Source organism: Phyllobates terribilis, unplaced genomic scaffold, assembly GCF_046119375.1.
Source record: "Phyllobates terribilis strain yellow unplaced genomic scaffold, ASM4611937v1 Scaffold_3__8_contigs__length_932513732, whole genome shotgun sequence".
NCBI classification, from domain to species: Eukaryota; Metazoa; Chordata; class Amphibia; order Anura; family Dendrobatidae; genus Phyllobates; species Phyllobates terribilis.
This window is the reverse complement of record NW_027362763.1, coordinates 395,405,715-395,433,430: the sequence shown is the minus strand read 5'-3', so window position 1 is coordinate 395,433,430 and position 27,716 is coordinate 395,405,715. Positions and strand designations below refer to the sequence as shown.

Below are 27,716 nucleotides of genomic sequence, written 5' to 3'. Positions count from 1 at the left end.
CCAATGTGTCTCATTGCCAGTGCAGAGGTGGGCACACATGCATGGCATCCATTCATTTGTACAGCCCCTGGCAAAAATGGAATCACCGGGCTCGGAGGATGTTCATTCAGTTGTTTAATGTTGTTGAAAAAAAGCAGATCACAGACATGGCACAAAACTAAAGTCATTTCAAATGGCAACTTTACGGCTTTAAGAAACACTAAAAGAAATCAAGATTAAAAATGTGGTACTCCGTAACGGTAATTTTTTTCAGACCAAGCAGAGGGAAAAAATTATGGAATCACTCAATTCCGAGGAAAAAATTATGGAATCATGAAAAACAAACGCACAAAAGAACACTCCAATACATCACTAGTATTTTGTTGCATCACCTCTGGCTTTAATAACAGCTTGCAGTCTCTGAGACATGGACTTAATGAGTGACAAACAGTACTCTTCATCAATCTGGCTCCAACTTTCTCTGATTGCTGTTGCCAGATCAGCTTTGCAGGTTGGAGCCTTGTCATGAACCATTTTCTTCAACTTCCACCAAAGATTTTCAATTGGATTGAGATCCAGACTATTTGCAGGCCATGACATTGACCTTATGTGTCTTCTTTCAAGGAATGTATTCACAGTTTTTGCTCTATGGCAGGATGCATTATCATCTTGAAAAATGATGTCATCATCCCCAAACATCCTTTCAATTGATGGGATAAGAAAACTGTCCAAAATATCAATGTAAACTTGGGCATTTATTGAAGATGTAATGACAGCCATCTCTCCAGTGCCTTTACCTGACATGCAGCCCCATATCATCAATGACTGTGGAAATTTGCATGTTCTCTTCATGCAGTCATCTTTATAAATCTCATTGGAACAGCACCAAACAAAAGTTCCAGCATCATCACCTTGCCCAATGCAGATTCGCGATTTATCACTGAATATGACTTTCATCCAGTCATTCACAGTCCACGATTGCTTTTCCTTAGCTCATTATAACCTTGTTTTTTTCTGTTTAGGTATTAATGATGGCTTATGTTTAGCGTTTCTGTATGTAAATCCCATTTCCTTTAGGCGGTTTCTTACAGTTCGGTCACAGACATTGACTCCAGTTTCCTCCTATTCGTTCTTCATTTGTTTTGTGCATTTCCTGTTTTGGAGACATATTGCTTTAAGTTTCCGGTCTTGACGCTTTGATGTCTTCCTTGGTCTACCAGTATGTTTGCCTTTAACAACCTTCCCATGTTGTTTGTATTTGGTCCAGATTTTAGACACAGCTGACTGTGAACAACCAACATCTTTTGAAACATTGCGTGATGATTTACCTTATTTTAAGAGTTTCATAATCCTCTCCTTTGTTTTCAATTGACATCTCTCGTGTTGGAGTCATGATTCATGTCAGTCCACTTGGTGCAACAGTTCTCCAAGGTGTGATCACTCCTTTTTAGATGCAGACTAACGAGCAGATCTAATTTGATGCAGGTGTTAGTTTTGGAAATGAAAATTTGCAGGGTGATTCCATATTTTTTTCCTCATAATTGAGTGATTCCATAATTTTTCTCCTCTGCTTGGTCTGAAAAAAATTACCCTTACTGAGTACCACATTTTTAATCTTGATTTCTTTTAGTGTTTCTTAAAGCCCTAAAGTTGCCATTTGAAATTACTTTAGTTTTGTGCCATGTCTGTGATCTGCTTTTTTTTCAACAAAATTAAACAACTGAATGAACATCCTCCGAGCCCAGTGATTCCATAATTTTTGCCAGGGGTTGTAGGAGACTTCCAAAAATTGCAGGAAATTTTCAAGGAAGCTTGATCATCAAACTCATATGAATAAATGGAAAAAAACACGCATCCAGGAATATCTCTCCACTGACAGCAGCGTGACCCTGTTCTCTAGTTAGTGGAGACCCTTGTGGTGGCACCAGCATCTATCATGCAGTTATTTATTGTCCTGTGGAGATGCCAAATGTGTACGATATGGGACAACCATTCATTCTAAGCATTTTTTTAAACTGATTAGGGGACTTTCTAAATGAAATTTGGGGCAACTGTTGATGCTTACAGCAAAAGATAGGGAAAAGATGGAACACATGAACGCAATGAGAGGAGGAACTGGGAACGTGTACAAAAGAAATTGTGTATCTTAATACTGATAAAATCCATAACAAATGCAGCCAGCCAAGTATTGAAGAGGAAACCCTATTTTCTTTCGCTGTTGTATGGTTACGTAAAATTTTGCATTAATTAGATGGCAAAACGAGTGCTGCTGTGAGCTCAGTATCCATAAAAAAACATGAATATACAATTTCAAAAGTGTTACAGATCCATCATACATCTGTGTCCTTTTCAACATACCCAGAGCGTCGTCCCTTGGGGGCCACGGATATTTTCTTCTGAGAAGACGTTCATATAGGACCTGCATGCGGGGCTTGGCTGATTGTAAGGATGGCACACATATGTACTAATTACATTCCTGTCATATCTGTGCTTTATGACTTAGCTTTGTGTTAGTGAGAAGTAGGGCAGCAAGTGAAAGAAAGTTGTCAAGTAAAGCACAAAGAGCTAGTAGGTTTAGCCGCTTTTCTATGATGTACATTGAAGAGCTGCTGTATTTAGTACACTCCAACCAGACCGTGTAGTAAGGGGTGAATACACAATGCAATATCATTTTAGAAGGTTAATGCAGGGCCATGTACAACAAAGGCACAGCAACACATATCAGTTATATCTTTTCATGTTGTATTGTGAGAGGGTTACACGACATGGAAAGACGAATGTACATCATAATTAAGCAAGGGAAAAAAGGGGAAAAAAAGAGATACCGATAAACTAACACTACAGGAAAAAGGACAGAACTGTGAGAAGTATAACCTGTGCTACACTGGCTGAGAACACGAACATTTCCTAAAAAGTGACAGTAAAAGCTCAGTAGTGTTCTCTCTATGGGCTTCAGTAGGGGGGCACCCAACCACCGGTGTTTAACTCAGAGCACTGTTAGTAATTAGTGTAAATGAAGGCACCAATGTTCCCAAACCAGAGGTTATTCTCAGCTCTATCCTAAAAAATATCCAAGCAACATTATGAGATAAGCAAATGTCTACTATCAAGCTAATACAATGCAATAATGTGATTATAAGGATATACACGGGTACTGGAAAAGTTGTGAACCCTTGAGGACTGTTTGAAATTCTGCATAAATTATATGGAGTAATGAACAAACTCAATCAATACTTGATACAGACATTCATTCTAAACTAAATGTAAAAAAAAACAACCAAATTGCTACACTGTTATTTAACTACAGGGACTTTTACCTACATTGCAGCTACCCATGGGACAGATGGTAAGTGGCTGATTGCTGGAGGTGTCAAAGCTGAGGAAGCCACATGTGGCGATACGTGTGGGGACATACAGCCCCCTACTTTACTTAAAGTCTCAGATCTTATAAGACATCTATTTTTTGCACAGATACACTTTATTGCCTGATATAGTATTTTGTATTAATCCTGGTTTTGGAATATCAGCTTAATATATGTATATACTTTATGCTGTGTAGCACCTATATATTTTTTGCATTAGATATAGAAGATAGGTCTTTTCATGGTGAGCCAGTCTGACTTGTGTGTAGCACAATGCTGCCATTGCTGGAAAGGTATCACCAATGTATGTTCCCTGCATGTAGTAGAATACTTACCGGCTGCAGTCTTCTGCTGTTCTCAGTGCTGCTCCAGTTCTGTTCTGCTAGTTGTGACCTGCTGGATCGCTCCAGTGTTTGCTGGGTGTACATGAAGTCACTTCTCAATGTAAGTCTATGAGAGCCAGAGCAAAAGTCGTATAGACTTGCATTGAGAGCTTGTGACTGTTAGCTGTGACTTCATTTGAATGGGGGAATCAGAACCCCTATTACTGTTAACGATGGAAGTCCTAATAGTGGAAAGGCGATAGGTGGGGATTGGTGATAAGCATCAGGACTCTACCAAATATCTTATACTTTAGTCATTCTTCTGTAGACTAACGTTTATCTTTAGAGTGAAGTTTATGATATAAGACACTCATTTTGCTGAATTTCAGCGGCAGACAGATATTTGTTACAATGTAGCTTCTGTAAAGCTGGTTATACATATATGATCCATGTTAACTGAACCCGCTAATTTAGGTAGACTGGATGATCATCTAGTGTATATAAGGGCCTTCCGACTCTAGCATGATAGCAGGTATTATAGGAGACAAGGATTGGGCAGATGGATATCCACATGCCCAATCCTTTAGTTCAGATGAGCCAAGTATGCATGTGTATGGGGAAGGCTAAATGAACGTTCAGCCAAGAGATACCTAATGTAAATGGCCAACCTTACTTCCATTGACTGCAATGGTCAAATCCTAGAAACAATTAATAGTGGTTATTTTTGGCATGAAAAAAAAAACCCCATACCATTTAATTACATTTAAGCCAAAATGTATACAGATTTTCAGAAAGTCCTAAAAGGTTCACAAACTTTCTTCCACCACACTATATGTTTATCAATCACACAACTCAAAAACAGCACAAATAAAATGCAATCAATGTATTAGCTAATTAGATCTACTAACAATCATACTATTGCACGAGTGAGTGAAATGAGAAGGAGAAAAGTTGGCTTATAATTTGGTGTAGAGAGATACTGACTGATGCAAGAAATCAAAGCAAAGCAGATAAATAAAGAAGACAGAAGTAGCAAAAAGTAGGTCCTCGTCATACTTACCCAACTCCAGCTTCAGAGAGGAGGGCAGCTCCTTGGTCACAGCCATGAAGTAACTGTATAATCCCTTAAATGACGACAGCAAACAGGCACAGAGTGTGTAGTGGAAGGTGTAGGCATGTTGGAGGAAACATTCTTGGACCACAAAGCTGTTACCCTGAAATATACAGAAAAAACTACTCTAAAAAGACTAAAAAAGGTTACATGCAGACAAGGCAATGGGACAGCAATGTGTTTCCATTTTACAGGTAATTAAGTAACACCTCCTAAACTCTGGAGGCAGATTCTCAGGGAGATCTATGTCCAGCCCATAGATCTTAACAGCTCATTTACATATTAAGAAAAATGTGGATTTCTCTGGAAAAAGACATCAGATAGCAGATATCAAGATATCATTTTATTCAACTTTCTGACCTGCATGCTCATATAGACGGCTTAGGAGGGTTAATGCTACTGACAGATTCCCTTTAAATTCAACATACTTTAGAAATAAGACATATCTGACTGTTATACTCAATACCTGCATCATTATTCATCTGTTACAGTGTTTTCCTTCATAAAATGACACCACCATTAAAAAGTAAGTAGTAACCAGTATGTCCCGTGCCCTATTCCTGGCATGCGTACAGTACAATCATGGGAGGTGAAGCAATCGCCTTTCTTACATCTGCAGAGAGCTGCTTTGTGAAGTTACTGCCGAACACCACACTTTCCAGTGTTGGGACCGCCGACTCCTTGTTCTGGGCTGGAGCGTTCCTATTTAGCCAAGTGTTCTTCATTGCACGGTGAAAGCTGGAGCACAAGCCATAAATTATGTATTAGCTCTCCTATACTACAAATAAGAGTTATATAATACAGTAAAAAGACGCCTAAGACTATAAGGAAAGATTGCTCATAATCTGAACAAGAAATACAAAGATCAAAGAATAATCCTAATTCACAGGCAGCAGCTCGTTAATCTAGCATTACTATTTTTCAGCTCACTTTACCTCCACATAAAGGGTGTTATCTGGAAATGCCAAGGAACAGCTGCTTCTTGCGAATTTCAAAGGAGGTTTTCTAGTTTTATGTAAATACAGCCTAATTATTGTATAATGAGAAAAACTAATTTTTTTTTGTAATTACTATTCACCACTTTTAATGGCTAGATTTGTTGCCAGTTTCTGGAAGTAAGTGTTCCCGCTTGCTAAAATCTATTCAGTGAATTTTTATCTTTATGTCAAGTCTTCTAAAAGGTGGCTATACACAGATAAACGAAAGCTCACAAGACCAAAATATATTTGTCCTGACCTATTAACTGGTGTTCTGTATTGGAAGAGTCAATTAAACACTGATACAGCTCTGGAGCCAGCTTATCCCTGGGAGAACAAAAGGTACGGGCATTTGAAGGGAATATGTCACTAGTTTTTGCTACTCCTTCCAAGAGCAGCATTATTAATATACAGAGACCCTGATTCCAGCAATGTGTCACTTACTTTGCTGGTCGCAGTAGTTTTGATTAAAAACTGTTTTATCTGCTGCAGATCTATCAGTTCTCTGAATGCTGAGCTCTGTATAACTCCGCCCACACCACTGATTGGCAGCTTTATGTGTATACTGTGCATAGGCAGAAAGCTGCCAATCAGTGATGGGGACGGGGTTATACAGAACTCATGAATATGGAGGACTACATGGCAGCAGGTTTACTAGTCCTCTAATGATAATCTCTTGCAGATACAACAGCGATTTAATCAAAACTACAGCAAGCAAACCAGTAAGTGACACATCACAGGAATCAGGGCCTCGGTCTCTACATTATGCTGCTCTCAGTTTAGATGGCAAAAACCTGGTGACAGATTCCCTTTAAATTCCTTGCCAACATTATCAGGGAGAACTGGGTGGCTGCCATACACATTAGATATTGAAGTTATGATCACTGGGCATCTCCCTTCTGAGCATCTTGCAGTTCACCATCTGTTGTTAAGACCGATCCATCTATATTTACAGACAAGCAGGATGATTTAAAGAGAATCTGCCACCAGAGTTTTTTCTACTCAATTTGAGAACAGCATGATGTAGACACAGAGACCCTGAAATCAGCGATGTATCACTTACTTTGATGGGAGCTGCAGCTTTGAATAAAAACTGTTCTCTCAGCTGCAGATCTAGCAGTTATCTAAATACTGAGTTCTGTATAACCCCGCCCACACGACTGATGGGCAGCTTTCAGTGTACACTGTGCATAGGCAGAAAACTGACAATCAGTGGTGAGAGCATGTTTGGACTACCTGGTTTATAAGTCCTCTGCTGATAACATCCTTCGGATAAAGCAGTGATTTTATGGAAACTACAGCAAACAGCTCAGTAAGTGATACATTGCTGCAATTAAAGACTCTGTCTCCATACTATGCAGTTCTCAGATTAGGTAGCAAAAACCTGGGGATCGATTCCCTTTAAGTCACAAAACTGCAGGCAAAGTAGGGCACAAATATGCATCTTGTAGAAAGCAGTCTGCCGGTAACTCATATATAGTGGAGAGAAGGGAATAATTTTCCTTAATGTAAGTGGGAACTGAAAAAAAAGTCTTACATGATCATGATTTCTTCAATACATGTCAAATAACGTCGCTTATATTGACATACAGCCCTCAATATCTTCTTAACCTCCATCTGAATGTCCTTTTATGCTTTTACACATATAAAATGGGTCACACATTCACCTGATGAGCGGCTGATGCAACGCAACCAAGGAGCCATGGACTACGATAGATATGACTGAGAGGTGAAAGTAATCGAACATTACATTGATGTGGTGATGAAGGCCTCTATGTAGGTTAAAGTGCAACTTTAAATTTCGATTGCTAATTAGTTGCAAGGCGTTAGGGTCATTTGGTCTGAAAAATAGAAAAGAAATTTTATTACTTTATCAGATTGTTACGATTTCTGTGTCTAGAAACAATCTCCTGCTTCATCAAAGTATTTTCTCTTATCTTCTAATACTGATCTACTTATATACTGACTATACTTTCGAATAATTAAAAATATAATATCTTTTACATTACACACAGCTAAAACTCTAAAGAGAGATTCTTTAAGAAGCAATATATGGTGCAATAACTTTAGTAGTTAGCTGCCGTTTTTAACGTCGCCATTCATTTTACCTTGTAGTGTACTGAAAAATGGAGAGAGAAAAATTACAAATGCGGGGACATGGTTAAAAAAAAGATCAGCAATTCCTCCATCGCTCTTTAAGTTTTATTTTTACAGCATACATTATATGATAAAAATGTGCTGGAAGTATCGTTCTTAAAGGTTTTTTTTCACGAACATAGTATATTTTAATTAAAAGATCTTGAACGAAAATTAATTGGATGTGTTAAAAAATAAAATGTGCCCCTGCTGTGTACTGTGTAATGGCTGTGCCTGACCGTGCAGGAACATGGTCTGATCATACCACATCTCCTGGGCAGGGGAGGAGGCAAAAGAGTATACAGACAGGACAGCAGGTGATTCTTTTTGTGAGGTAAAACATTTCACTGCCCATGCTGTCCTGTCTGTATACTCTTTTGCCTCCTCCCCTGTCCAGGAGCTGTGGTATGATCAGACCATGTTCCTGCACGGTCAGACACAGCCGTTACACAGTACATAACCCGAGGTCGGCATTCATAGGAGACTATTATTTACACTAAACACAGCAGGGCTATGCTATGTGTAGCACAGATGATTGGATGATTGCAGCTTCAAGTCTCCTAAGGAGACTACTGAAGCAAGTAAAAAGTAAAAAAAAAGTTTTAAAAAATGTAAAAAAAAACCCCATAAAAGTTAAAATCACCCCCCTTTTGCCCCACTCAAAATAAAGCAATTAAATAAATAAATACACATATTTGGTATCGCCGCATTCAGAAATATCTGATCTATCGAAATATAAAAGTAAATTAATCCGATCGGTAAATGGAGCAACAAGAAAAAAAATTTAAACGCCAGTAGTATGTCTTTTTTTTTTTAGCCGCAATATTGCAATAAAATGCAATAAGAGGCGATCAAAACATTGCATCCACCCAAAATGGTATCAGTAAAAAACGACAGCTCAGGGAGCAAAAAATAAAAAAAAAATTTCACCACTTAGATAAAGAACCTATACATGTTTGGTATCTGTGAACTCGTACTGACCGGGAGAATCATAATGACAGGTCAGTTTTAGCATTTAATGAACATGGTAAAAATAAATAAATAAATAAATGGTGAAATTGCACTTTCTTTTGCAATTTCCCCACACTTACAATTTCTTTCCCGTTTTTCAGTACACTTAAAAGTAAAATCAATATGGTCACTAAATAGTAAAACTCGTCCCACAAAAAAACAAGCCATCACATGGCCATATTGACGGAAAAATAAAAAAGTTTAGGCTCTGGGAAGAAGGGGAGCAAAAATGAAAGCACAAAAAAAAATAAAAAAAAAAATCGCAAGGTGGTGAAGGGGTTAAGGTTATTAGGGGTTTGGCAATGTCAAACTTAAGGGAGTTTTTCTATATATATTTTAGTGGTAAAAAAAATTCAGAACACTGTAAAAAATAACATTTGGCTCGTGTCACCAATTTCTGGAACCCATAACTTTTTATTTTTCCGCCAATGGACCCGTGTTCAGGCTTATTTTTTTGTGTGCAGAGCTTACATTTTTATTGATACCATTTTGGTGTATATGCGACATTTTGACCTACTTTATTGAATTTTTTGTGGGTAATTTAGCGACTGAAAAAGCGCAGTTTTAAAAAATTTGTATCTTCATAGATGGAACTTTTAAGGGTGAAGGGATACCAAATATGTTTATTTTTTCTTTCTTTTTTAAAAAAAATGGGAAAAGAGGGGTGATTTAAACTTTATTATACTATTTTTTCATTTTAAAACTTTTTCTTTTTTAGTCTCCTTAGGGGACTTGAACTTGCGATTGTTTGGTTGCTTATACTTTGAAGTATTCTAGTAAATAGTGAACTTCCTGTTCTCCATTGAGTTCAGCCACAGATTGGGCTTCACAGAAGGAAGCCCAGCCTATGGGTGCCATAAGAACCCAACGGTTCCCCACAATTGCATGTTGACAGTGACCAAGGGATGCGGTCGGCATGGCACGCAGCGCTATTGGTTAGCTTAAGGTCACATGGAATACAATGGAACCGGTTACTATGGATATAAAAGGTCCTGTTGGGCATCATTTACACAACCTCCCCTTGAAAAAGCAAGGACTACAACCACGCGAAACGCGCGTCAGGGATTGTTTTATATCCAGTCATTGCCAGCCTGAGCCATACCTGGGTAAGATGTGCCATACTTATATATACACACACACACATACAGCACTGCCACTAGGTGCGAGACATGGCATTGATCCTATGGTATGAGATTTATTGATATGTACATATTTCTTGACACTTCAAAACATCTCCCAGCATTTCGGCTTAACGGTTCCTCCTAAGCACTATATGTTTTTGATTATTTTGTACTGTTATTTGCTTATAAGGCATTACTAACTACAGATGACTCACTGCTGTCAAATCTGTCTGTCCTGTTTACCTGATTTTAATTACAGGTTCAAGTGTGTTTTCTTAATAAAATAACTTTAATATTTTGTACCATTATACTCCAGTTCCTCTTGTCTTATATATCTATTTTTGGAGTGGTCTTTTGTGGTTTACTGCACTTACCTTTGGTGCTTTAGGTCCACAACCAATATGCTCCTGGGTTATCTGTTGCCATTACAGACAGATGCCGGCTATTTAACACAGCTGGAATCTGCCTGGTATGGTGCGGGCTCAGTACCTGAGCCGGCTCCATATACCCGCCATGACCATATGCTGTAAATTAAGCTATGTGGTTGTTATCGGGTTAAAACTGTGTACGTAAACCACTGAGTATAGGAAGCACATGGGTGTAACTTTTATTATAAGGTACTAGATGTATGAAACTTGCATATCTTATGTTAATATAAACTCTCAAGGGCTCACGAGTTTTAACAAGTATAAAATCCAGCAGATACCAGGGAACACCTTTGTAAACTCCTTTGAGCACAAACATAAAATCTACCATTCTGAAAAATAGACTCTTAAGAATATAAAGGTTACATCACTACTGTTTCTGTCTCATTCTTGGAAAATGATATTTTTCAGGGTGTAGGTGCTCATATACATTAGACAGCGATCAGTCAATATGTACCTCTCCTGACTGCCCCTACACAGCCAATTTTGCACTATGATGAGAGGCGGGTAAGCCGATGCCAGATGGCTCTGCCGGTTTATCTCCCACTGCAGTAATGGCTGACAATAATGGGTGTGGGGGCCTTAAGACATCTTGAGAACACTCCTGGTTCCTGTAGCTTCAGGTTTGTACTTACGAATAGTCTGTGTCTGTGAAATACAGGTCAACGGAAAGTTGAAACACCAGCTCATTCAACGTCTCCTCAATCTGTGGACAGGTAGGTTTCATTAGAAGAATGCGGCCACACAGATGTATCCATTCTTAATGTTCTTCACATAATATGGGACTTACCTTCCTTTCATCCAGAAGCATCTTCACCTTGAAGTTCATCACATCATTGACTGCTACCTCCTCGTTTTTGTACAGAATTTGGAAAATTTTACTGCAGATGACAGTATCTTGCACAGATGCTGGAAAGGCCAAGTCATCACCTTAAAAGTAACAGTAAAACATTTTTAGTTAAAATATTAAAGTAGACTTTAAAAAAGCAATCAAAATGTGCAAAAGAAACAGAACATGTCAGTTTTTACATGTAAACAGATACGATCTCATCCTGACGGGTCTTGTAGCCATTTCAGGCTGGTTACATGGCCTATTTTATATACAACTCAAGGACATTATGACAAAAGGAGATATAAAAGGTCTATAGATTTATAATAAACAAAAGAAAAAAAAAACACTGTACCTGAAACTTTTTCATTCTCTATCAAAATGTCTCAAAGGCTAAGTTCACACTGCTGTTGGAGGTTCTGTTGGAGTGGGTCTGTCACCAGTACAGACTGCATCACTATTATATAGACCTGGTGAGACTAGTGTACTTACTTGGAATATCCAAGTCAGAATGGGTGTATAATCCTAATGCTAAAACACGCATTTTAGGAGTCCACCTAGAGCTTTCAAAAGGGAACTTTCAGTATGGAGTATTCAGCCATTCTGACATAGATTTTCTAAGTAAGAACACCAGCCTCATCAGGTCTATAAGAGCTATAAAGTAATGTATACGGTTTGTATTGTGAAATCTGATGACATGCCAGTGAGGTCTATCAGATATTGTTGTGAGATCCACTGTACAAGGTACATTACAGAACTACAACAGTAGTAGAAGGGAGTAAAGGGATGTGTAATGGAACGTTATAGGTCACAGCACATACAGAAGGGTATATAATGTGTGTGTGTGTGTACATATATATATATATATATATATATATATATATATATATATACACACACACACACACACACACTCATACAGTGGGGGAAATAAGTATTTGATCCCTTGCTGTTTTTGTAAGTTTGCCCACTGACAAAGACATGAATAGTCTATAATTTTAAGGGTAGGTTCATTTTAACCTTGAGAGATAGAATATCAAAAAAAAAAAAAATCTAGAAAACCACATTGTATAAATTAGATAATTTTTTTTGCATTTTAAAGTGAGAAATAAGTATGTAATCCCCTACAAACCATTATGAGTTGTGGCTCCTGCAGACCAGTTAGACGCTCCTAATCAACTCGTTACCTGCAGTAAAGACAGCTGTCTTATAAAGTCACCTGTATGAAAGTCTCCTGTCCACAGACTCAATTAATCAGTCAGACTCTAACCTCTACAACATGGGAAAGACCAAAGAGCTTTCTAAGGCTGTCAGGGACAAGATCATAGACCTGCACAAAGCTGGAATGGGCTACAAAACCGTAAGTAAGACGCTGGGTGAGAAGGAGACAACTGTTGGTGCAATAGTAAGAAAATGGAAGAAATACGAAATGACTGTCATTCGACATTGATCTGGGGCACCATGCAAAATCTCACCTCGTGGGGTATCCCTGATCATGAGGAAGATGAGAGATCAGCCTAAAACTACATGGGGGGGGGAACTTGTTAATGATCTCCAGGCAGCTGGGAACACAGTCACCAAGAAAACCATTGGTAACACATTATGCCTTAAAGGTTTAAAATCCTGCAGTGCCCGCAAGGTCCCCCTGCTCAAGAAGGCACATGTGCAGGCCCGTCTGAAGTTTGCCAATGAACACCTGGATGATTTTGTGAGTTATTGGGAGAAGGTGCTGTGGTCAGATGAGACAAAAATTGAGCTCTTTGGCATTAACTCAACTCGCCGTGTTTGGAGGAAGAAGAAGGAGGAGTACGTACACCTCCAAGAACATTGTCCCAACCGTGAAGCATGGTGGGGGAACCATTATACTTTGGAGGTGCTTTTCTGCAAAGGGGACATGAAAACTGCACCGTACTGAAGGGAAGATGGATGGAGCCATGTATCACGAGATTTTGGCCAACAACCTCCTTCCCTCAGTAAGAGCATTGAAGATGGGTCGTGGCTGGGTCTTCCAGCAAGACAATGACCCAAAACATACAGCCAACGCAACAAAGGAGTGGCTCAAAAAGAAGCACAGTAAGGTCATGGAGAGGCCTAGCCAGTCTCCAGACCTTAATCCCATAGAAAACTTATGGTGGGAGTTGAAGCTCCGAGTTGCCAAGCGACAGCCTCAAAATCTGAATGAATTAGAGATGATCTGCAAAAAGGAGTGGACCAAAATTCCTCCTGACATGTGCGCAAACCTCATCATCAACTACAAAAAACGTCTGACTGCTTAAGTATTAAGTGTTGTTTGCCAGAGGAATCAAATACTTATTTCTCACTGCAAAATGCAAAAAAAATTTATCTAATTTATACAATGTGATTTTCTTGATTTTTTGGGGGATATTCTATCTCTCAATGGTAAAATTAACCAACCCTTAAAATTATAGACAGTTCATGTCTCTGTCAGTGGGGAAATTTACAAAAACAGCAAGGGATCAAAGACTTATTTCCCCCACTGTGTATACAGTGTGTGTGTGTATATTATATATATATATATATATATATATATATATATATATATATATATATATATATAGAGGTATATAATATAAATATATATATATTTATTAAATATATATATATTTACTAAATGGATGAATGTGATATAGGCAAGTGTGCTGTACAGAGAGGTGCTTTAATAAAAAAAAAAAGACAGGACTTTGTGAGGGACATTTTTACACGTCATAGGTATATTAAGTTTATTTTAAAGCAAAGGGTAAATGATATCCATGAAAGCCCCATGGCGATGATTCCACTCCTGGTTCCTGAATTTTTAAACGGAACCTAAAATATTTAAATGTTATGCCTTTAATTAAAGCAGTGCAGAAGAATAATCCTGTTTCTACTGTGACACGCCAAGTCTCTAACAAGGGTTCTTCTTGATTGACCTGTGTTAATCCAGGTTTCGATAGAAGAAGACATGGAGTTTGAGTGGCGAGTCCACATTTCAAAGAGGTTACAGAAGAACAGCTTTGTGAGAAGAAGTAGGCCTTAAATGGCTTAACCCTTTGGTTTTACAATATATATAGGTTTGGCCTAGTCTAAATGAATCAGTAGCATACATTTTTTTGGACTGCTCGAAAATTTGGCAAGGGAAAAAAAAAAATGAAAGTGCCATGTTGCAGAGGTAATAAGGCGCTATACAGAGCATCACATGGCAGGACACAAAGCCACAGAGAACTCCATGTGACAACATACAGAAAAATTCACACCTTTTACATGGATGCAGCACAGATGGCATCAGAGTGCTGCCAATGTGAACCATGACTATTGTTACAATTGCGAAGTTTGCGGCGGAAATTGTACCAAACTCAGACATGTCTGTGCCCTTTATTTGAGGATCATAAGGTCCCTAAAAACTGCAGACATATGAAAAGGCAAGTAGACTGTCAGGGAAATATTAATGTCAGGAAAATGTTCTTCCATATTTGCTTGACATAGATGTTCACCCTCCTCCCTTATTCCCCTTTTGCTAAGCACAAAAGCCCCAATTAAAACACGCTTGAGAAATAGCTTACACAAACAAATGCCAGCCAAGGAGTGTTATAACTTCGTTAGGAAGCAAGCTCTTGTCCCTGGCACAGCAGGGGGGCAACTACTGGCAGGATTGTACTAATTTGTGTGAAACTGGGAAAGCCTGCTTAAAGAGAGTTTAACAGAAATTTCCAGCCGTGCCGACTCTGAAACAAAATATGAAATATTATATGTTCCATGCGTCTGACAATAAAAGGGACCCATATTTCTAGTGTTCAAGTCAGCCCCGGAATATATGCTCAGTTTTTCATAGTCGTAGGCCCTTCTGGAGAGCGGTAGCGCTAAAACACCAGAATAGCAGACTGCAGCTATGCAATGTGTGGTCTCTAACTGAAGATAAAATCATAAGGGAAAAAATGGTGTCGTTTGCAAGCTTCTGCGATCAACGAGCGATGAGTTACTGCAGAAGTTAGCGTTTTTAATAAAAAAGTACAGGCTGGAGACCGGCCCACATGATGTCACCACAAGGGGCGTGTGGAAAGATCTCCTCTTAGGTATAGGAGAACCCATGGAGAATATAGGAGCTCTCATTGCCAGAGGGGTATAAGGATTATATGCAATGGGTCGTGTTCGATAACGCTTAAATCAACTGGGGAGCCCCTCCTCCACCTATGCTGATTCGTCCCAGTGAACTGTATAGTGTAAGTTGTCTTCTTTTATCCTGTTTATTTTATGTAATTGCTTATGTATTTTAATGTCTCCTTTGTAACATCCTTGTATATATTTTTCCTAAACACTGCCTCCCTTTTGGATTAAATATAAAATTTAATAGCCGTTTCTTTTGTCCTGTAATCGTTCCCTCCCCCGAAGCCAAATACTCTACCAAAACGCAGGCGTCCGGCCAAACCTGTATTATATTTCAAACTCGGCCGGTGGTGGCAGAGAATAATAATAATTGGGCTATCATGAACCTGACAGTGGCAGTACGGAGGGAGTAACCACGGATTCCAGGCTTTGGAACCCAGAGGTGTGATGCCATACGCTCACTGGTCGCTTAGCGATACCTACGCAGCAAGTAGTCTGGATCATGTGCTCGCGACTCCGGACGAAATACGGACAGCTTGACAGCAACGGCGAGATATTGCGTGATCTCCCCGGTGTCGTCCCTGTGTTGGAATCCCTGACAGACTATATAACATGTTAGTTCAAAAAGAAAAAATAGATAGCATAGATATGTGACAAAATGGATGTGTGAAATGTGTGAATGATGCCAAGTTCTAGCTTGAAACCATCAGCAAGATATATTCCAATCTAATACAAAAAATCTCTTTGCCTGTACTTTATATACACTCAGCAAATGCTAGGACGGCTATTCACACAAAGCCATTAAACATTTGTTAACAGTCTGCTAGCCAACAGTCCGCTAACAGTCCGCTAACAGTCCGCTAACAGTCCGCTAACAGTCCGCTAACAATCTGCACACAATCTGCACACAATCTGCACACAATCTGCACTTGTCCTCATTATTTCATGTATACATGTAGCAAACAGCAAAAATAAATAAATTGACAATAAAATATTGTCCCATTACGCTATATTTTTTATAGCAAGATGCAATACCCTGTACTAAGCAAGTTTTAGTTGTCTCCTAAGCTGAACGCATAACACTGCATATTTGATGCCAAGATGCAGAACATAAGAACGTATTGCTTGCACAGAGCAGCGCGCAGGCATCCTGAATATATATTTTTTATGCTTGGTTGGCTGGGAGGCCGCATTTCAAAGAGTAGAGCTACTGCAGCTGCAAGGCATGTGCTGTCTATATTCCCGTAATTCCCTCATGTGATTATTATTAGTATTTATAATAGAAAAGCCTTGGGTTCTGACAAAGCAATGAACCAGGCCAGAATCATTCAGCATCAATAATAATCAAATCTAGGCAAACCCGCTTATATTTGACGTGTACATGCTTAGTGCTCCTGGGTGATCCCAAGCTGCACATTAACGCTCATACATATTCGAAATAAAAGCATGGACTAGTTTTAGGAAACACAATCTTACTTCCATGCCAAACCTGTAACAGATCCCCAATTTACATAGTTACATAGTTTATAAGGCCGAAAAAAGACAAGAATCCATCCAGTTCAGCCTATTTCTTGTGCACTGCAGCTATTCCGCAGCGTTGATCCAGGGGAAGGCAAAAAAAAACCATGCGGTAAAGGCCAATTTACATCATTGAGGAAAAAATTCACTTCCCGACTCCAATCTGGCAGTCAGATTAAATCCCTGGATTAACTAACTATCACTAGGCTTAAAATGTAATTTTATTGTTGTCAAGAAAGGCGTCCAGGCCTCTCTTGAACTCATTAAGTGAGCTGGACATCACCACTTCCTCTCCCAGAGAGTTCCAGAGTCTCACGGCTCTGACCGTAAAGAATCCCCTTCTATGCTGGTGCAGGAACCTCCTTTCCTCCAGACGCATAGTGTGCCCCCTCGTCTTTGTCACCATCCTTGGTATAAACAGGTCATGGGAGAGATCTCTGTACTGCCCCCTGATGTATTTATACATGTTTATGAGGTCTCCCCTAAGCCTTCTCTTTTCCAACGTAAATAGGCCTAATTTTGACAACCTCTCTGGATATTCTAGTCCCTCCATTCCCTTTATTACCTTAGTCGCCCTCCTTTGTACCCTCTCTAGCTCCAATATGTCTTTCCTAAGCCCCGGAGCCCAGAACTGTGCACAATATTCTAAGTGCAGCCTTACCAGCGCTTTATACAGAGGAAGAACAATGTTCTCATCATATGCCCCTATTCCTCTTCTGATGCATGCCATGACTCTATTTGCCTTCGCAGCAGCTGCCTGACACTGGGCACTCCAATTTAATTTGCTGTTAACCAAGACGCCCAGGTCCTTCTCCATGTCAGATTTCCCCAACGGTTTCCCATTTAATATGTATGGGTGACTGCTGTTTTTCTTTCCCATGTGCATGACCTTACATTTATCGACATTGAACCCTATTTGCCATTTTTTGGCCCAACTCCCCAATTTATCTAAATCCTCCTATAGCTGTGCCATATCCTCATCTGTATTAACTACTTTACAAAGTTTAGTATCATCTGCAAATATTGCTATTTTACTATGCAACCCTTCCACTAGATCATTAATAAATATATTAAATAATATAGGGCCCAAGACAGACCCTTGAAGCACCCCGCTAGTAACCCTGACACACCCTGAGCTTACTCCATTGATAACCACCCTCTGCTTTCTATCACTCAGCCAGCTATTTACCCACTTGCACACATTATCCCCCAGACCAAGCATTCTCATTTTATATACCAACCTTTTGTGTGGCACGGTATCAAACGCTTTGGAGAAGTCAAGGTATACAACATCCACTGACTCTCCCCGGTCCAGCTGTGAGCTCACCTCCTCGTAGAAGGCGATCAGGTTTGTTTGGCAGGAGCGATCCCTCATGAATCCATGTTGATATGGAGTTAGATAGTTATTATCATTAAGATATTGTACAATAGCATCTCTAAGAAATCCTTCAAACAATTTACCCACAACAGACGTTAAGCTGACTGGTCTATAGTTCCCAGGGTCACTTTTAGACCCCTTTTTGAATATTGGTACCACATTTGCTTGGCGCCAATCTAGCACAATATTAGCATAGCCTTGTCAAGGAAGAGAGGATGCACGTAAAACCCAACATAATAGCCAAATGCGGCCGACCCCTGTCAGAAAGACTTTTAAAGATCATGCATAAAAAACATGTTAGGTCCAATAGCACTGTGGTTATATAGTAGTTCTAGATTTTTCTAGAACACAATTATTATTTCGTCCCTATAGCTTAGCTACAATGATTTTTGGGATTTTGGGGCCTAATATGGACTCACTAAAATACACCATCAGCTTAAATAAGACACATAGAAGCTGGAAGATACAACTAAGTGGGGGAAATGTGAGTGTGCAGTTCTAAAGGTTGGTTTCTCCCAGAGCAGAAAACTAGGTCTGCACCGCTCATAGACTTTATATGTAATATCGGTCTGCACTAGTGTTCTACACGGCACATCGACACAGACACAGCCATCTCTACCTTCTGGATTGCTGTATACCCAGCACTGTATACAGTACAGACCAAAAGTTTGGACACACCTTCTCATTTAAAGATTTTTCTGTATTTTCATGACTTTGAAAATTGTACATTCACACTGAAGGCATCAAAACTATGAATTAACACCTGTGGAATTATATACTTAACAAAAAAGTGTGAAACAACTGAAAATTTGTCTTATATTCTAGGTTCTTCAAAGTAGCCACCTTTTGCTTTGATGACTGCTTTGCACACTCTTGGCATTCTCTTGATGAGCTTCAAGTGGTAGTCACCGGAAATGGTTTTCACTTCACAGGTGTGCCCTGTCAGGTTTAATAAGTGGGATTTCTTGCCTTATAAATGGGGTTGGGACCATCAGTTGTGTTGTGCATTAGTCAGGTGGATACACAGCTGATAGTCCTACTGAATAGACTGTTATAATTTGTATTATGGCAAGAAAAAAGCAGCTAAGTAAAGAAAAACAAGTGGCCATCATTACCTTATGAAATGAAGGTCAGTCAGTGCAAAAAATTGGGAAAACTTTTAAAGTGTCCCCAAGTGCAGTTGGAAAAACCATCAAGCGCTACAAAGAAACTGGCTCACATGAGGATCGCCCCAGGAAAGGAAGACCAAGAGTCACCTCTGCTTCTGAGGATAAGTTTATCCAAGTCACCAGCCTCAGAAATCGCAGGTTAACAGCAGCTCAGATTAGAGACCAGGTCAATGCCACACAGAGTTCTAGCAGGAGACACATCTCTACAACAACTGTTAAGAGGAGACTTTGTGCAGCAGGCCTTCATGGTAAAATAGCTGCTAGGAAACCACTGCTAAGGACAGGCAACAAGCAGAAGAGACTTGTTTGGGCTAAAGAACACAAGGAATGAACATTAGATCAGTGGAAATCTGTGCTTTGGTCTGATGAGTCCAAATTTGAGATCTTTGGTTCCAACCACCGTGTCTTTGTGCGACGCAGAAAAGGTGAACGGATGGACTCTACATGCCTGGTTCCCACCGTGAAGCATGGAGGAGGAGGGGTGATGGTGTGGGGGTGCTTTGCTGGTGACACTGTTGGGGATTTATTCAAAATTGAAGGCATACTGAACCAGCATGGCTACCACAGCATCTTGCAGCGACATGCTATTCCATCCGCTTTGCGTTTAGTTGGACCATCATTTATTTTTCAACAGGACAATGACCCAAAACACACCTCCAGGCTGTGTAAGGGATATTTGACCAAGAAGAAGAGTGATGGGGTGCTACGCCAGATGACCTGTCCTCCACAGTCACCAGACCAGAACCCAATCGAGATGGTTTGGGGTGAGCTGGACCGCAGAGTGAAGGCAAAAGGGCCAACAAGTGTTAAGCATCTCTGGTAACTCCTTCAGGATTGTTGGAAGACCATTTCCGGTGACTACCTCTTGAAGCTCATCAAGAGAATGCCAAGAGTGTGCAAAGCAGTCATCAAAGCAAAAGGTGGCTACTTTGAAGAACCTAGAATATAAGACATATTTTCAGTTGTTTCACACTTTTTTGTTAAGTATATAATTCCACATATGTTAATTCATAGTTTTGATGCCTTCAGTGTGAATGTACAATTTTCATAGTCATGAAAATACAGAAAAATCTTTAAATGAGAAGGTGTGTCCAAACTTTTGGTCTGTACTGTATATATAGACAAGGAGGCACTGATTGAGCTTCCTCTTCCAGATCCAACGGTCAAGTGATTGCTGGGTGTAGAGAGGGAGACACAGTCAGCTCTGCTATGCAGCCAAGTGCCTTAATTTCCCCTGTAACTGGGGCCAATATACCAAACCCAGTTACAGGAGACATCAGTAATAAAAAGAATGTATTAATATGTAAAAAAAGACCTGGTGGGGCACAATGTGTGATATAAATGAATAAATAAAGAGAGCAAGAAAAAACACCGTAAAAGCGAAAATCAAATGAAAATTAAACAAAATAAATCAATGAGACACTGCCATACACACACACATACAAATTTAAGACACCACCACCACCGTACACGTACATGTGTGTTATATATATGTGTTTGTCACATATGTTATATATTATATGTGACAAGAACACACATTTGATCTTTGTCTACATTTTCCACCAATGTCTGTAAAAGTTTATTTAAAAAAAAAGTAATCGAGAATTGACACAAAAATGAAACCCCAAGTATCGCGAAAAAAAGGACACTAAATTATTTAATTCCATTAAAAGCGCATGTACGGTGAAACCACAAAATGATGTGCCAGGTCAAGAAAAGGGGTAAATAGCCTGGTCCTGAACTCATTAAACAATAGATATATCCAGAGATTATTAAAATTGTTTTGTTAGCCTTTTCTAACCTAAAAATGTGAATGCATCTTATTTTATACAACAGTGTAACATTAACTCATTCAGAAAGGTGTTATGTCGGCAGAATCTTTAGTGTGTGCCATGGGGACCAGCGATATTCATATGCGGTAAAACAGCAACTTACTAAACAACATATATTGTATACATATCAATATATTTGTTGGAGTAGAGATTTCTGTTCCCTTTAGGTACACGGGGATAATAAGAGATACAATATTTTCTGCTATATACCTTACAGTAAACAGATGGGTACTGTATTTGTATATAGCCAAAATGACATGGGACACTTTCATTTAAAAAAATAAATCAGCTATGGAAAAACAATCTTTGCACTCACAATGGCAAGCAAAAAGCTCCACGGTTACTGGGAGATAAAGTTGGTTAATGCTTGGAGTGACTAACAATCCTGCAGCCCTGCGGCATTGTATATGTAATCTTTTACTAGGTCGGGGAACTGTATAAAGATATTATAAACCGATTCTAAGCAGCAAGAGACAAATAGAACAAATAGCTGTTATCCAATTTTACAGAAAAAATGGGTTTCATAATAGACTAGCTAAATGTAAGGTGATTGTATGCCGCATACAAACTGTGCCATTACATGTACCCACTGCCAAAAAAACACCTCTCGTATTGTATAAAGATCCTTTGTGAGCAAACAACTCCATTTAGTTACTCCTTAATCTGGGACAAAGCTGCCTATGTTTTTACATCAATTTAGAATTGAACTCAACAATTGTACTTTATGAAGCTTATCTGTACCTCCTGTGACAGATCATGCAGAAATACAGGAGTAAACTGTAGATAAGTTAAGGGGAAATTGGAGTTAATTCATTTCCAGCGACAGATATGTTGTTAACATAGATTTAATTCTGTTCTTAAAGGGCTGGTCCAACCAACTTTTTATTGGGCCCTGGAAGGTGAAAAAAAATATTTAGCGTTGTCTTCTCCACAGGTTTCCTGGAATCAACATCTGGCGGAAGTGTCACGTGAACGCTGCAGCCAATCGGTGGCCGCAAATAGGCTGCAGCATTCACACTAAGTCCATAATGGAAGTGATGGGGAGTAACGATCGTTTGTATGAATCTTCTCACCATCAATGTTATATTAAAAGTGAATTAAATGAGCGCTGATTGTCGCTCATTACAGGGAGTTTGTCATGATGTAAGGGTATGTGCACAAGTTAAATATTCGCAGCAGAAATTTCTACATCATTTCTGCATTTCTTGCAGAAAAAACACTGTAAAATAGGCACGTCTTTGTCACGTTTTTTTTGAATATTTTTCTGCAGCAAAAACGCTGAAAGGATTGACATGGTGCAGATTTAAATCCGCACCAAATCTGCAGGTCGCAAATAAGCAATGTGTGCATTAGGCTTCATGATTCTCATTCACTGTAGTGGCACTAGGAAATCCTTCAGGGTTATTGACAAATATGTGCGAAAAAAAAAAAAGCACAACAAAACTGCAACATGTGCATGGACCCCAAGACCTAACACTGAATTGACCTGTTCCTCATAATGAAGAGGACTTTTCTCAGATGCAGTTTACACACTGCAATAGTCGTAATTGTTAGACCGACTTTAAGGGTACAGCACTTTAAGGGTACAGCCAGACGGTGCAACCGGCCATGTGCACAAACTCATCAGGTTATCAGCTGCCTTACCGCCGCACCTTTTGGCCATACCCTAAAGCACATCAGATCGTTTTTTTGGCAGATGAGACAAATTTCAATCAGACCAAGTAGCTGTTTCCACATCAATTTAAATAGATATTGTTCTGACTAGATAGAAACTGGATGTGTAAATGTGTCCTTAGTCTTTAAAAAAGCTCAGTGCTATCTACGCTAACTCATGTTAGCATATATATGAGGAGATGGCCTTGTTCTAAAGATTGGACAAATGAACGTAGAGCGAAATCCGCGGCTCTAAAGGATGCAGACTTTTTCCAGCATGGAGCACCGCTTACGTCAATCTGATTGCTGTGCTTTATTAGACATTCGCTTTCTGGTCAGTTCAGCCTCAGGAATCAATGTTTCCATTCAGTGACAGTAAGCAGAGGAAGATGTGCAGGCTGGATCTTATGTATACATAAGGCCAGACAGGAGATTGCTAAATGTAAGTAAAGAAATCATGCCATTTAATCTCATCAATATCTCAGGGGCCACAAGCCATTGTTCTCCAAGCCACTAGGCTCATTGTGTGTATGGGGATAGTAGACCCAGGGGAGCCATCACCACACGGGGTCTCACATGCAATCCCAGGTGATGGGCTTCTGGAATATTCTTCATTCTTTGAGCTAAAAGCAATTGGTTGAGGGGGAGGGTGTGAACACTTCTGCCCATTCAGGGAGCTGATCCAAGGGAGGGAGGAAGAAGCCAAATATTTTAGTCAAGGATTTGGGAGAGTGAAGTTGAAGGGAGAGGATCTAGGCTGAGGTCCCGGAGCCATGGTTGGATGGCCTATGGAATTTGGAAATCGGTTGCTGACTGGGCTGGACACACGTGCTACAATTGTGGGATCTATTGTCTGGATTTGATGAACTTTCTTAAGGACTATTGCTGCAGGATACATGAGCTTCAGTCGTGTTATCTGTCGTCTGGAGGAGCGTGGACTTTGGCTACAGACTACACTGGCGGGAGATATGAAATCTGTGGGCAAATCAAAAGTTGGAAGCCAGTGAGTATCGCCTGGTACAGGGGCAGTGGAACTACCGATCTCAGGTTGGGGAACTTGTGGACTGAGAGCATTGTATTTTGGCCATTTTACCTGGAGTTGTTGTAAAACCTTGATGTAAGGAATAAAATATTGTTGCATAGTTAACCTGCCTGGGTGACTATTACAACCCACAAGCTCAGATCTTCACCTTTACAGCAGTAACGTAGATAACAGGCTCGACTCTGATCATCAGGAATGCTATAAGCACTTATTATGTTTGACATTAACACAGGTAAATAGCAGAAATGCTGAAGAATTAGTACATAGCGTAACATGTCCGAACCTGTGACACGCAGAAGACTTGCTTCGATTTTGTGTGGAATTCGTGGTGGAATTTTCATAGATGCTCGGAGCTGGTAGAATCTATAAGAAGACAAAAAGGTTAAAAGGGGTCAAGAGTTTACATTTTTTATGCTTGTTAACTTGAGCTAGAGACAAATAATCAAATCAGAGTCACTTGCCCTCTGCAGCAAAGCCTTTGTGTTGACAGGCTGCAAGAGTGACATCGTGACTACAGAGCTGTGACTGCTGCAGCCAATCACTAAGCCCAGCGACAGACCGCCCCACAGAACCACCTGAACTCCTGATGACTCATTCAGTCATCCATTTCCACTTCTGTGAAAAAGACGGAACCATTTTCATCAGTGTACTGGAGCCGATTTCATCACTGTTTGTCCAGTGAGTCCGTTTTTACCATCAGTGATTTTCCAGCATGCCAAAAAAAAAAGGAATATTTAAATTACAATGTTAAAAACGGACGGCACAAGGATGGCATCCGTGTGATTCCTGTGATTTTCACGGATCCTTGGATCAAAATGGATGTCTTTGTGATTTTTTGGTGGACATACTGTACACAAAATAAAAAGCTCACAGACATGGGAACAGCCCTAAACACATAAGGTATATGTTCTATCTGTGAAAAACAGAGATAGAACATGTATGTGAAAAATGCATGTCTGAATGAGGTCTCTACCTTTAAGAACCCATGCACACTCAGCAGAGAGTAGCCTGCCGTCAGTCTCATAGAAGTGAATGAGACAACATGTGCACCATGGCTGCATTCACAAACTAGCCTGCGTACTTATACATTTACCATAGAACTGGAGGCAGATTCTCTAATATACATGTGACAACTAATGTTACTGATGCACGTCATGCCCATAGCAGTAGGCACCTATGGTGATAATGGCACCGTCACGTAGCACATATTAGCTGCTTATAGCAGTAATGTAAGCTTAGAAAAATACGTTGGTTATTGAAGAGATCAGTGGGTCCAATAAATGACATCTTTACTGCCTCCACACTAATCATATTTTAATATATCAAGTTACTAGAAAATAAACTAGAAAAAAAACAGTATACAACATTCACTAGACAGATTTTTGCTAAGTGAAGAGTTTCGGCACAAGAGGCCACAGGCAGGGAACGTGCGGATGCAGGGAGGCGACTATTCCCATGCACCGCCAATATATGGGACCGGGATGATACACACCAGAAAGCAGGAACCAGTACAGTAGACAGCATTTATCTATTATGCACTGTTTTATTAGCAAAACTAATCGAGAGAGAAATATTACAACCAGAGTATACTGTAAGGCTGTGTTCATACAATGCATTTTTTGCACAGTGTTTTTATGAAATTTAAAAATTGCTTTATACAGTACCAGCAAAACCTATGAGATTACAGAAATTTCATGTACCCAAATTTGAAAACTGCGGCATGTCAATTCTTTCAGCATTTTCGCAGCATTTGTTAACACATAGAAAACTATGATAAACTGAAAAAACATTGGAAAAAAAAAAACAGCAAATGTTTTTGCTGCGTTCTTGTAGCATTTTTGGTGAGTAAAGCTAACCTTATTAAAACATGTATGACAAAGCACATGTAATCCGCAACCAAAAAACCGCTGCAAAAAAATGCTACAAAAACGGGTGTTTTGAATGCTGAGTGAGCAGGTTTTGGCTGCAGAAAAAAAACACCCTCTTATATGAGCAGTACTTGGCACAATATACTTGAATCACTATGTACAGACAGAGGCAGCATCTTATTCATCTAACAATCTACCCAGTTTATTGTTATATAAATCTGTGATTGAGGATCACATTTGCATTTAGCTGGAAAGTGTGGCCCTGGAGTTGGTTACTGGTGGGCTCTTGGCACCTCAGTCAGTCAATAGATATATGGATTGCCTAAGGAATAAGAGACACAGAAAAATGGTGGAAATTAGCATACCATTCAGCGCAGGGAAATTGTGGGAATACCACTATCAGTATGGCACCTGTGTACCAGCTGGTTACCACTGTCACTGGACACATTAGCTGAACGTTTCAGGGGGAATCAGGGGGCAAGCAACATAACAGGAGCAGGTTTTTCTTATTTTTTTTAAATGTTCTCAATTTAAAAATGTCATTTTTCCTGATGTCACTGCCGATGTCATGTTGATTGACAGCTGGCTCAGCCTAACACAGCGGGGAGCCGGCTGTCAATCAACCTGATGTCGGCAGTGACGCCCGTTGACTGAGCAGAACAGGAAAAGAAGGAACTGCTTTGTCGACATGATGTCGTCACAGGAAACAGGGGAATCCCCGCCAAGAGGGGTCCGTGACCGCTCTGAGACAGGAGAGATCGTCGCACGGCAGAAAAGGCAGAAAGTAAGCAACTGCCGGCCGCTAAGTGCTTAGCTCCATAGAAAAATAATGAAATCTTGGATAACCCCTTTAATTATTAGGTATTCCTTCTCACAAGGGAAGAGGGGCGTAGTGAAGGCTTTCTTACCATGATTATACTCAGTTTACAAAGTGAAGAATTAGATATTTGTCGACCATATTTGTCTGTACGCAAAATATTAAGCTGCAGGATTTCTATCAGATGATTTTTCATTTACGTCCACGACAAATGTTGAACGACTGAATTATAAATTTTATCTGTAATTCTATCTTTTCCTTCCAGACCAAATAAAACGGCACAACATAGCGTGCAGCCTGTTAAGATGAAAGCGGATACGACAAGAAGACAAATAGCGATCATTGCCAAGAGTCTTTCCAGCTCCCACATGATATGTAGAATGAAGCTGCTCTGTAACATTACACCTCTCCTGACATTTAACAGTTGTTTCATCATTTACAATTAGTAGCTGAAGTAACAGCCGGAAACAATCTGCTGAAAATGACTTCACGGACAACTGTTTGGGCTCGGTCAGATTTACAGGGGGTCACCTGGGGCTTTAAAACTGGAGGTCAGAAGCTCCTCTCCGTAAAAAGTCATTTACAGCGCACAGCATACATATCCAAGCGTTATATGAAAGTACTACTTTATCTGTATGAGCTATCTACTTCATTTTCATTTTTTTCAGGTGACATATTGAGGGTTTGGATACCAATTACTACTGTTCTAGTTAGGTACAGTCCATGACTTATATTATCTGTAAAAAAAAACTGCAGATCTTCATCTTGTGAATACATAGTATGCAAATTGGAAGAGGACTAGAACTCTAGCGCCACCTACTGGAAGGAGCAATCCTAAAAGTCTATATCAACCCTTTAACGAGCCTTGCAATATGACTTAGTCTGCGTGCCCACTATGCATTTTTCAAGCGTCTTTAACGTGGAATTTCAGCAGCGAAAACGCTTAAAAAAAACGCTTGGTAATACGTGCCCCATGGTCCCCAATGATAATCCGCGTGTGCTATGCACATGCTGCGGAAATTTCCGCAGCGGATTATCACTGCAGAAAAATCCGCAGCATGTCC

General features: G+C 39.7%; 1 protein-coding gene across 3 annotated transcripts in view; it reads right to left on the bottom strand.

The window, feature by feature from the left end:
- FAM135A (family with sequence similarity 135 member A) overlaps positions 1 to 27,716 on the bottom strand; it is a 104,418-nt gene that overhangs the window by 41,721 nt on the left and 34,981 nt on the right. For 2 of the 3 annotated variants that reach the window (XM_073675506.1, XM_073675508.1), the window contains exons 4-10: positions 24,251 to 24,330; positions 11,236 to 11,375; positions 11,081 to 11,151; positions 7,420 to 7,593; positions 5,387 to 5,513; positions 4,725 to 4,878; positions 2,338 to 2,415 (exon numbers count right to left, since the gene is read on the bottom strand). In XM_073675506.1, coding sequence (XP_073531607.1) covers positions 2,338 to 2,415; positions 4,725 to 4,878; positions 5,387 to 5,513; positions 7,420 to 7,593; positions 11,081 to 11,151; positions 11,236 to 11,375; positions 24,251 to 24,330 — 824 coding nt within the window. The remainder of the gene's footprint in view (positions 1 to 2,337; positions 2,416 to 4,724; positions 4,879 to 5,386; positions 5,514 to 7,419; positions 7,594 to 11,080; positions 11,152 to 11,235; positions 11,376 to 24,250; positions 24,331 to 27,716) is intronic. The other variant, XM_073675507.1, reaches the window with a different exon arrangement.